At 42.3% G+C, this 11,721-nt stretch overlaps 1 protein-coding gene across 3 annotated transcripts; it reads right to left on the reverse strand.

Moving 5' to 3' along the window:
• Window positions 1–975: 975 nt before the first annotated feature.
• Window positions 976–11,413, reverse strand: LEO1 (LEO1 homolog, Paf1/RNA polymerase II complex component). 3 transcript variants are annotated; one of them, XM_053954875.1, is made up of 13 exons: window positions 11,276–11,413; window positions 9,757–10,482; window positions 9,413–9,517; window positions 8,804–8,898; window positions 7,994–8,139; window positions 6,488–6,572; window positions 6,064–6,158; window positions 5,654–5,788; window positions 4,843–4,978; window positions 4,363–4,549; window positions 3,994–4,091; window positions 2,386–2,524; window positions 1,169–1,258 (listed from the first exon to the last, which is right to left on the reverse strand). In XM_053954875.1, the coding sequence occupies exons 1-13, from the start codon at window positions 11,331–11,333 to the stop codon at window positions 1,251–1,253; spliced, it is 2,013 nt and encodes a 670-aa protein (XP_053810850.1). In that variant the 5' UTR covers window positions 11,334–11,413; the 3' UTR covers window positions 1,169–1,250. The 3 variants fall into 3 exon arrangements, with proteins under 3 accessions (XP_053810851.1, XP_053810850.1, XP_053810852.1); XM_053954876.1 differs by lacking the exon at window positions 2,386–2,524 and having other exon boundaries at window positions 976–1,258; window positions 11,276–11,405; XM_053954877.1 differs by lacking the exon at window positions 1,169–1,258 and having other exon boundaries at window positions 2,485–2,573; window positions 11,276–11,411.
• Window positions 11,414–11,721: the final 308 nt, after the last annotated feature.

Genomic DNA, 11,721 nt, shown 5'->3' on the forward strand with positions numbered 1-11,721 from the left:
TAGGGGAGTTCAGCTACTTCTGCTTTCTCAACTTCAAGTCACATTCAGGCTCTGTACGACTGTGTGAGAAGTCAGCCAAAAGAGCAGCACAGATAACATATGAATGCTCTCTCATCATTGAGAAAAACTGCACATGGTATTTCATCTCTGAAAGAAAGAGTGCAAAAGTTCAGTTATTTTTTCTACTGTTTTACAGCTGGTATTGTATTGTCAAAAAAGGTGTTTAAATATGTGTAAACACAGCAATGGTTCTGTCCAGAACATTCTCCTCCAGTGACGTCCCAGCTAAACAAAACCATTTATAAAACCTACCAGAAACAAGAGGAAAGGCACCATAAGAGTTACATGAGATTCTGAGACACAATTGCCATATTGCATTTTTTGCACTGTGATTCATATCACCTTTTAAAGGAGACTTTCAGCTCTGCTGGCAGAAATGTCACTTTTGTTGAAATAAGTGCTTTTACTCTGACATTTACATCACTAGCACATGACTATTATTGTTATTATTATTATTACTGCTCTGGCAAGATGCAGATATTCATTCTGGACTTAAATGCATGAAAAATAAATGTCTTATGTGATCAGTTAACTGTGAAGTTCATGCAGTTAAAATTATTTAGTCAAACATGGCAAGAAATATTTTTAGTCAGCAAATTATATCAGCATAGTAATGTACTGTCCAGTAAACAGGAAATAAGGAATATCCAGGGGAGAAACAGAGTTGTATTGCACCACTGTATGTTCTTAGCAAGCTCTACCATCATACCCTTGTCGGGCAAACTTCTCATTTAAGCATTCCACAGAGATTAGCATGGCTTCTCCCAGTGAACTCACTAAGTTAATGACCAATTCACTTGGTAACCAGCTACTGCAGTTCTCAAAACTGAAATGCACTGTGCAAGATTAAAATCAGCACTGTGATGATGATCCCTGGTGCAACATTTGCTGCAATAAGACAAAACTCTTAAAGAGTCAAAGGAAGTCGAAAAAACTTTATTCACACCAGAAACGCAGACTTAGGAATTTTCCTTTATCAAAATATGCCCCTTATGGTTACTTACATCTGTGCTCTAACAGAACTGTACAATATATATAAACATATATATAGAAAAAACAACCAAAAAAAATCAACTGCTGCGCTTCCTTAATATTAATCATCATCTTCTTCCTCTTCATCACTGATCACGTATTTCTTAGGCTTCTTACTTGCTTTGTCATCATCATCTGCTTTTCTTTTTCCAGAAGGTTCACCTTCCTAAAGGCAAAAAAAGGACAAAAATCAACCACCATATTTCCAGCTAAAATAGAAAAAAAAACCAGAACAACAACAAGAAGGCTTCAAAATCTTTCTTGTAGATTAAGAAGCAAAATTACTAGTTCCAGTTTTCCATTCTGTGCTACTGTGAAGCAGGGCTGGTCCTGTGCCAGTCCTTACCCTCAGCACTGAGTGGCTGCTCCCAGTGCCACACCCCAGACCAGGAGGGTCCAGGAAGCTGCAGCTCCACCCCCTCACTGGCCCTGCATCCACAGCTGCTCTGCCTGAGCATGGCATGCACAGAGTCTCTCTGCATTATCTGCATTTACAGCATGTGAGGGGCACTCTCAGCAGGTCTCATGAGCACGGACACCTCCTTGAATTTTCACTGAGTTCTCCAGCATACAGACACATTGCCTTCAGGCAGCCCCTGCAGCTTTGCTAAGTTTTCAGACTATTTATACCTGTATGGCCTGAATCAGAGCTACTGAAACAAAGGAATTCAGGAAGCGGGCAGGTATTTTGCTCATCAGAAAGACAAAACTAAACTAACTGCTCTCTGGCATAAAGAAAAAAAATTAGGAGGAATCACTGGCACTCAGACTCAACACCAGTTAACAGTCCAAGAAATGTACAGTTTATGAGGCTTCAAAGAGCTGGTCAAAGGAACTCAAATCACTGAGTTAATTACCTGCTTACAAGCAATACCATAAAGACTTTTATAGGGTTGTTCTGCAGTTTTTAGGTCATGGAGTCAACAGGTTGATTTTTGCTCCATGTATATTTCCACCAGTTCAGTTTGAATCATCCTTCCAAACAACATTTTAAATCATGAGTTGTCCATGCAAAACTTATCAATAACGACACGAGGAACAAGTGGGAACTCAACTATGGTTGAAAAAGAAGTATATCTTTAAAAATACTCTCAGGCCTAAGTAACCTCATCCCTTTTTCCATCTGTTGGTTTTGGAAGTGTGGGTTTGGCTTTTTATTTTTTTTTTTTAAAGCAACTTGCTTGGATTTTAAGGAGGAAAGATTGAGTTCTAGAACTTTAGTGTTTCAGAACTCCAAGGAATAATTATTTATCCAAAAGCATTTGATTCTATATTAACGTGTTAAGTACGTACCGGGAGAATCGCAGTTACGAAGGAATTTTAAGCATGGAAAACAGAAATTAACAGGGGTGGGAATCTCAATGATAGCTTCTTCCTCAGAACAAACATTCTCTTGTAATCTAGCTGGGCTATTGTTCAGTGAGTCATCTTCCTGTTCAGCAGAATATCCCCATTAACTGCAGCAACAGTGAAACTACTTGCTGTGTGGTGATAAAGTATATTATTAATAACAGACTGACATTTGCAGTAACGGTAACAAATTGTTATCAGCACAAAGGTTTGTGCTGTGCTGTTGACTGACAGCAGGTAAAAGCAAGTGAGTGTACAAGGAAGCCAGAGCTCCACATGTGTGGGTATGCACTGAACACCACACTCCCCCTGCGGGGACTGAACACAAGAACTCGAGCACCACTGGGGTTTTCTGTGACACTGCAGCACCACTCCAAGGCCCCAGAGGAGCATTACCTTCCAGTCACTCTTTAAAATGGAGGCTGCTGCTCCTCAAGAGCAGAGAAATGCTGCCGATTAGACCTTTTCTCCTGAGAGAATGGAACTGACAAGTCCTCACATTGCTGTATCATGAACTAACACATCTAGTAAGAGTCTTAAAAATAAACAATTCAATTTCTACTAAGAAATGCTCACAAGGCTTACAAAATTACAGTTTTGTCTACATGGCTCACTATGGCTGTTATATTTTCTGATGTATTAAATGTTTCTGATATATAATAAAAAGCCAGGAATCTATGTCTTTAGAAGACAAAACTAATTTTTACTAACTCCACTTCACATTACAATGCCTGTTAGTGCAAATAACTCAGCTGACTTTGTAAGAGCACCAAGAACCTGCATTCAGCACACAGAAAACACCCAAGGGGCTGGGGAGTGAGGCCTCCCAGGGACTTTACAGGAAACACACCACAGAAATGAAAATGAGAGCAGCTTACTCCTTGTATAACACTGCAGTGCTGTATCAGCAGTGACAGACTTGAACTAAACCTCAAATGCAATGTTCACAAAGACTCATTTAATAAGACCCAACAGTCATAAATTGCAAACCAATAAAACACCATTTTAGATTAGGAAACAGCACTACTGCTGTAGCTAACAGTTGATTTGATCAGGGCCCAATGTTTCAGATGATGCTGGGGTGATGGAAAATGTATGGTTAGCAATGGACAATAAGTCTTTTTAACTCAGTATTTTAACTCTTCTACTTAAAAAGAGCAGAAATACTATGTGAAAATGCTTCCACTATTTCCATAATAAACAGGAGAGGACCACGTAACTTAGGTAACACTGCACTAGGATTCCAATATTAAGTCTTCTTACTCCTTGCATAATTTTGGTAAATTCATTTTACATTACTCTGCATAAATTTTTCCATCTTTAAATCAGCAATAACAATAGTGTTCTCCTTTGGGAATCACTCAGGTCTGTAAACTAATACAGTGCATAAGAAATTGGTGATTAATTACCATGGAAAGCATGCCAAGTCAAATAACACATTCATCATGGCATAAATGAAACCACAGAAGTCCCAAGTTTAAACACTAGATTTAGTGCAGAAAATGTTCCTCATTAAAAATGAGCAGCTTAAGAACAAAGTCCTTCTCTTACCTCATCACTATTAAGTTTCTTTGCCTTGAGTAGTCTTTGAGTTTTATCTTCATCTGAGCCTTCGTCACTGTCAGAAGAGTAGATTCTAGCACGTTCCTCTGCACATTCCAGAAAAAAATAAAAAGCCAAATATGTTTATCTGAAACTGGTAAGGAAGAGAGAATATTAAAAATGTCTTATATTTAATGCCACAAAATGTTTGCAGAACCTAAGTCCAGAGTAAACAAAATAAACTCACACGAACTGAATTAACGTCTCTTCTCGTATCAAATGAACTGACAAAATCCTATCTTACCATGGCTCTCCTGTGCAATTACCCTGTCTGAATCACACAGGCCTTAATGACATGCTGTTAAGGTTTATGATTACCTCTGATGCCACCTTTGTATCTGTTTTTGATAGCTGCCAGACTGATTGCATCATCCCCCTCGTCCTCCTCGTCGTAGCGGTCGGGCTCCAGGTAACTGGCGCTCAGCCCCCGCTGGTGCTGCTTCTCCCGCATCCGCCGCTGCTGCGACTCCCTGCGGATGGAAGCCCTCAGCCTCTCCTCTTCTTTCTGGTCAAACAGACAAGCAGTGTACTGAGGGATAAAAAACCCCCAAACCACCTCAAGAGCACCCAGTATTCTACTGTAGCTTTTTACACAGCAGTGTAAAGGCTGCAAATATGCTCTTTGTTTTGTCATCTGCCAGGTTAAGCAAGCCACACCCGTGGCTTGGAGCTCTTGCTTAAAACTCCAAAACATTACTGTTTTTCATAAATCATAGAATATTCAAAAATGTCCAGCTCTATTACAGCTGTGATAATTGAGATTAAACCAGCAGATTGGAGCGTTCCATGCCACAATACCTTGATCATTTCTGTGCGCTGAGACTCTGGATCACGGCCTGCCATTGGCAAAATACGAATTTTCTGGGTCTTTGAACATCTGTCTGCCAGAGACAGAGTCATCTTCCTGTGAGTGGCACTGTCTGTAGAGTGTGGCCTGGTAAAAAATTACTGGGGGTTAAAAACTTCTTTATGGAACACATCCATTTTCAAAAGACAATGGTAGGGCCAGCATACTTGAGAATTCAGAGATTCATCTGCACAAAAGTAAAAGCATCAACCCTTTTTAAAAAGTATTTATGTGCACTGTAACACCTACTGGAGACAGCAAGTCTTCTCTCAGTAAAATCAGCAGTCCAGCCATTAACAGTTGGACTCAAAGATCTCTAAGGCCTTTTTTACCCTTAATGAGGCTAGAATCCTTTGACCCTTATCAACCTAAACATACATCCTCCTCACAGTTCACATCAATATCTCAAGAAGCAGTTGCCATCTTGCTAGCAACTGCACCTAAGACAAAAGATTAATTTCAGGAAATAGTAATCTTTTTTCTGACTCAAATCAGGATTGCAAGTAAAAATGCAAATTAAAACATGCATACAAAAAACTTATATGCAGCCTACACAATGCAGGAAATGGCACATTAACATTCCCAACGTAGACACCTGATGTACGACAAATCTTACTGAAAAACTGAGTTTGGAAAATAGCACATTCTTACTAACAGTGAAGCTCTGAAGATTCACAAACTGGTATATCTAATCTTTATATACCAGTCACAACACTTAATCGCAAAAACAGTATCAACATTTGATATAGAAGAGCAGTTTACCTGAAGGTTAACTTGGTCTTGAACACAGCCTGTCCTTGCAGGCCTGTCCCTTGTCTGATGAACAAATGATTGTGATCTCCTTGTAGCGGTGCCTTGTACACGTCAAAGACCTCATTGCCCAAGTGGAGGGACATGCTTAAAAGAGATTCCCACATCAGTTACTTGATAAAGCCATTGCAGCCTATATTTTTTGTCTCATTTCTAAATGGAGAAAGCCTTCATGTTTCCTTTTTTATCTAGCCAATAATTATATTTCAATCTAAACTAAGCAGAGCATAAACCATTCAAAGCACTGAGACGAAAATAATTCGTACCATGCAGAACTAGTGTCGAAGTTTGCTGACCTTCCAATTTTGTATGTCACTGCAAGAACAACTGCATTACTTCAGTAACAAAGAGTGCAAACTAACCTTCCATCTGACCATTTAACTATCCGTGCATTACTTTCTCTGATCTCATTCCCTTCCTCATCTCGTCGCATCCGCCATCGTATTGTGTTTTCTACCTGTAAGGGGAAAAAAAGCAAAACAGTTTTTCTAGCTCATAAGGAATACTGTGGTAAAATATACTCTATATAGGTCAAGAATTGCAGTTAGAAAGGCTTGATAATTTGTGGCATAATGCAAAGAAATAAAGGTGAAAAGTATTGCTTCTATAGGTGAAATGCAGCTGTCAAGCTTTTTAAAAATTTATGACTAAAATAGATCAACTTTCCTCAGTGCCCACATTTTCATAATCTGAAAACTCAAAACAACATTCCAAAAGATGTGAAATAGACTTTGAAGGAAAGTGCCTAGGTGAGTGTAAAAGACAAAAGGAAAATTAATACTGCACCTTGAGTTTTAACCTAGTTCTACCTTCTTCATCAAGCATCTCCTCATCTTCAAATTCATCTTCATAATACTGGGGATCAAATGGTCTGCAACAAATTTTACAACACATTCTTTATTCTTCTAAGAAAATTAGTGCAGATTTTTGCAGAGCTGTGCAAGTTAAGAGGTGCTTGAGAGGTTTAGATTGTTCCCTGTCCACAACAGCAGGCACTGCAGTGTGGGACAGCCCTTTCTGCAGCCAGGAAATTCACTGCACTAATTCCCAGCCTGGGGGCCCGACCCGAGTGTTCTCTCTCTATCATCAGCTACAGAGTAACATTCACACTCTAAATGTTCCAACTGAAGAAAACAAGTCTGCCTCAGAAAATTCTGTTTCCTTATGTCAGCATAATGAGATCAGGGTTAAGCATGGAACAAAAAATATACAAGATCATAGAGGGAAAATAAAATTAAAGAAATATCTCATAAATGAGGTGGATCAGGGATTTTCTTAGAGCACAATCTTTGTTGGTTTTTTCTTTTTCTTTGTTTTTATTTCAATCTCGAAACCAACCAAAGAGAAAGGAAGATGAGATTGTTTTTCCTCTCCTCCATCAAAAAATCTGATGACTGTGCCACAAAATGTTTGCAGAACCAAGTGAGTGAGCGGGAGAAACCCTTCCCCTAACCTCCTTCCTAACAGCTCCTAGGCTGCTCAAAGGAAAAGTGATGGACTATGCTACTGTACAATTCTCTTTTCAGTCCTGTCTGACCTCCAGAGATCACCAGGAGTTCTCTCATTGGTAGCAGCCACTACCCAGATTTGGAACAGTTCTCCCCTGGAAGAGCCTGGAGCCCCAGCCCAGGAGAATGAATGAGCTGAGCTGCGACCCCAACAAGGCTGTGCTGCCAGCTGAAACCTTGGGAACAAAGCAAGAAAGCTGCTCAGCAGGACACTCAGACTCAACAGCACTGTGCTGCAAGTGCTGAAGGAGGCCTTTAGGGCCAAACCTAGAATCACAAACAACTCCATTGATTTTGCTGCTGCTTAGGCATTCCAGGAAATGTCTTCAGTTTGGATTAGATGAATAGGAAAACAAATAACCAGCCTCTTCATAAATAGTACATTTAATGTACACAAATAAAAAAGGCCTTTTCCTGAAATTCAAAATGATGTTTTTAATCACTGGAAAGTGCATAAAGTTGGGGCATCCACCTTTCACATCTCTGAGAGCCTAAAATTATGCTTACAATTCAACTGATAGCATGTGCTTTCAATTAAATCACATTTTTGTCTGGTTTTTACAGGCAATAAGTTATTCAATCAAGCTGAAACCCTTCATAATAAAATTACCTTCATAATAAAATTACCTTATTAGAAAACAACAACCACTACTATTGACTAATCACAACCAAAAATATGCATCTTAATGTCAACAATTTTAAATAGGGTAAACACATACTAAACAAAAGCAATATAGGGAAACACTGAAAGACTTTATCAGTCCTGTATTTAATGTACAATTACCTGGGCTCCACACTGAGGAAGTTGGGCAGCTTCACAAAATACAAATCATTACCCAAGTCTGTGTTTACTTTTGGTATTTCTACTTCTATTCTGGTCTCTGGAATAGGCTCTTCTTCCTGCTGTTCTTGACTCAGTCCATTCTCATCCTAGTGAAAAAAAAGAACAGGAACATAGGTGAAAAAATCTATCTGGCTACTGCTGCTCTAATAATTACATTTTGCTTAAAGGAAAATCATTCATAGGCACAGAGAGATCAGGAAGATTTGGATAAAAGAATTCAGGCATTTTCATTGAAAGGAATTCAACTCAGCATTGTCATGTGGCACTTTAAGTGACTTCAAGCATCAGTGCAAACTCAAGAGACCAAAGACAATAAAGAACAGCAAAGGAGCCAACAGAGTTTTCAGCTGAGCACTGGAGACTGGGGGACACTTTCTATGAGATTAAAGACGGTATTTTTATCTATTATCAATAAAAGATGAAAAATTATCATAAAACCAAGAATATTTCTCAAATAGCTGCAATAAGGTACCAAAGACAGCTATGGCTTCGCATTTTATTTGGTAGCAATCAAACTATTCTTTATATTTTTTTAAAGTTCAAAAAGTGGAGCAGGAATGGGAGAAGGCAGACAAATCTGATATTGTTAGGCATAAAATTTTAATAATTCTTTCAGCTAGGACAAAATCATCTGTAATGCTACTTAATGTCACTACTCTTTTTTCACTAGAATATTACCCAACTCAATTGGTGTTCTGCAATTCAGAGTGCAATGGCATGTTAACTATCTCAAAAGTCAAGTCCACTTACAATGGGCTGTCCTGGGGTTGGTGGCTTGTCTTCTCCATCACTCCCTGAGGAAATGTCATCGGCGCCTCCAAACAGATCCATGACATCTGCATGCTCTTTAGCAGAAAAATTACAATTTTAAACCACACATATATATGCACACACAGCCGTAATGCAAGATGTATTTATCAAATAAGGAAATCAAGTTGAAAAATGACAACAGAAGAGTATAAGATAATCCTTATTCAAGTAACTGAACAGAAGTAAAGAAATTTCATTATGCATTTTGGAGGTTTTACTTCTCAGAATATAAATGCCTCTTCCTCAGCCAGCTAAACCACCACAAAACGTAGTACAGGTTCCCTGGGCTGCTCTGATTAAAGGAACCATTTTTCAATATCTTTCAGTAAAAATGAATGAAAGAATATTTGCAGAAGAGAAAGCTTGACAGAGCTATCTGGAGAGGACAAGCACGTGCATCCCACACAGAATTCCTGATGTCTGTTTGGTTATTTCCATGGCACCGTACAGCAAACGCTACCAATTCTATCAAGCCCTGTAGCTGATGAATGGCAAGCTCAAGAGGAGGATTAAAGGACCCAAAAACCCCACAACCCCCCCACCATTTACCTTTCTGCCCTTCTGTGTCACTCTCCGCTTCTGAATCTGATGCAATCGGTTTCTTCCTCTTCATTCGCAGAACTTCGTCCTCGCTATCGCTGCCCCTTGCAGACTCTACCAAGGAGCATAATTATTCTCAGCAAATTAAAAATTTTGGTCCACAAATTTAAAAATTCCTATTAATAAGCTCTGAAAGTGCTGCATCAAAAAAAAAATTGCAAAGATGACTATAGTTAAAAACTATGAAATCAATGCCTTTACATTGAAGTTTCAATCTTTTCAGGCCAATGTGAATAAAACAATAAAGAGAGACCAAATCAGCAGCAAATCATTATTTCTGTATTCATTCCTACCAGATTTGTGTTCTTGCTCCTCCTCATCGGAGTGCTGGGCCCTTTCCTCATCATCAGAGTTCTGAATCTTCTCCTCCTCAGACCGCTGGGCCCTTTCATCATCGTCAGAGTTCTGCATCTTCTCCTCATCTGAGGCCTGTGGCCTTTCCTCATCATCAGAGTTCTGCATTTTCTCCTCATCTGAGTTCTGGAGTCTTTCCTCATCATCAGACACCTGTGGCCTTTCATCTTCATCCGAGTTCTGCACCTTCTCCTCATCGTCAGAGTTCTGCTGCCTCTCCTCATCATCAGAGTTCTGCTGCCTCTCCTCATCATCAGACTGGTCGCTCTTGTCCTCCTTGCCCCACTTCTCATCCTCCGAGGGCGCTTTCTCAGAACCATCTCCCTCGGAGCGATGGCTGCCCTCCTCCGAGCCGTGCTCGCGCTCATCCTCGTCGTCGTCGTGCGCAGCCTCGGAGGCGCTGTGCTGCTCCCCGTCCGACTGCTCCCCGTCCTCGTGCTCCGAGTGCCCCGAGCCCTCCGAGCGGTTGTAGGATCTCTCGGAGTGGTTGTCGCTCCCCGAGTGATGGGATGCCCCTTCATCCTCGCTGTCATCTCCAAACAGCTCCTTGTTGCTGGGCTTTATGGCCTCCCTGTCGTCGTCCTGGTCGCTGTCGCTGCCGGAAGCATTGCTCCCAGAGCCAGCGTTCTCCTGGTCAGAGTCGGAATCAGAGCCAGAATCGGAGTCTGCAAAATAAACATCACCCTTTCAAGAGTCAGGATGCCCCTCTGAGGATGCACGTGAGATGATGTGCATTGCTTTAATAAAAACCCCGAAAACACAACCCAACCCCCCAGAGAGAACCTACAGAGAACGGTGAGCGAGATCAACAGAGTCAGTGAGAATAGTAAAATAAAATGGCTGCTAATAAAAGCACAGCCAAATAAAAGCACAATGAAAAATGATCCATGTCCCAAAAAGTTTCAAAGTACAAGCTGTGATCTCAGATTCTAAAACTGTAGAAGGAATAAAGAATTACACAAACGAAGGTAATAATTGAAATAGTGAGGGCTTAAATAAGTAACTACATAGATGCGACTTGTAAGATCCTACAAATCCAAAACTGTCATTTTGTATTTAATCCAAGTCATCTACCCAGGGAGGTTTATGACAATGGAGCTACTCCTCAGTGCCGAGACTGGTAAATGCGGTTTCCAACAGGAAAATAAAAGAACACCTGCCTTGAAAAGTAATTTACAGGAAGACGTACAAGAATTTTTAAAACGTCAGGCACATAACCAGGTGTTCCACTGTTTCCAGAATGCGGCTGCAGCCGCACAAGCTTCCCTGTTCCCTGCAGGCGCCAGACCCCCGGCCCGCGGCTCCGCGCCGCTCGCCCCGCTCCCTCCCTGCCGCCCGCGCTCGGGGGCCGCGGCAGAGGCGAGGCGGGGCGGGCGGCGCAGCCCGCGGCGGGGCACCCGAGCGGAGGGAGGGAGGGAGAGAGAGAAAGAAAGAGAGAGAGCGAGAAGCCGCCCACACCTTTGTGCTCGGGCTCCGAGTCCGCGTCGCTGCCGAACAGATCCGCCATGTCGGCCATGGCGGTAGCGCGGCCCCACCGGCGCCGCGCAGTGACGTCACAGCGAGCGCCGCTCGCGCAGGCCGCCCGCAGCCCGGCGGGGGCCGCTCTCAAAGGGGGCGCCTTCTCTTAAAGGGGCCGCGCCCGCGGCCGTGAGGGGCCATGGCCCGCACGGGGAGCGGCACCGCGGGGCCGGGGCCGGGGCCGGGGCCGGGGCCGCCCGGCTGCAGCTCCGCACGGAGCAGCCGCCCTCCGCAGCCGGCGGCGCTCGCTCGGGCCCCGCAGGTGCCGCTGTGGCGGCGCTGCTCCCGCGCTCTCATCGCCCCGCCCCGCGCTGAGGGAATCCCGTCCCCCTCAGCGGCAGCCGGCCGCTCCCGGCCCGGCTGGAGAAGGAAAGCTGTTGTTCTCG

This window comes from Vidua chalybeata, chromosome 13 (genome assembly GCF_026979565.1).
Source record: "Vidua chalybeata isolate OUT-0048 chromosome 13, bVidCha1 merged haplotype, whole genome shotgun sequence".
NCBI classification, from domain to species: Eukaryota; Metazoa; Chordata; class Aves; order Passeriformes; family Viduidae; genus Vidua; species Vidua chalybeata.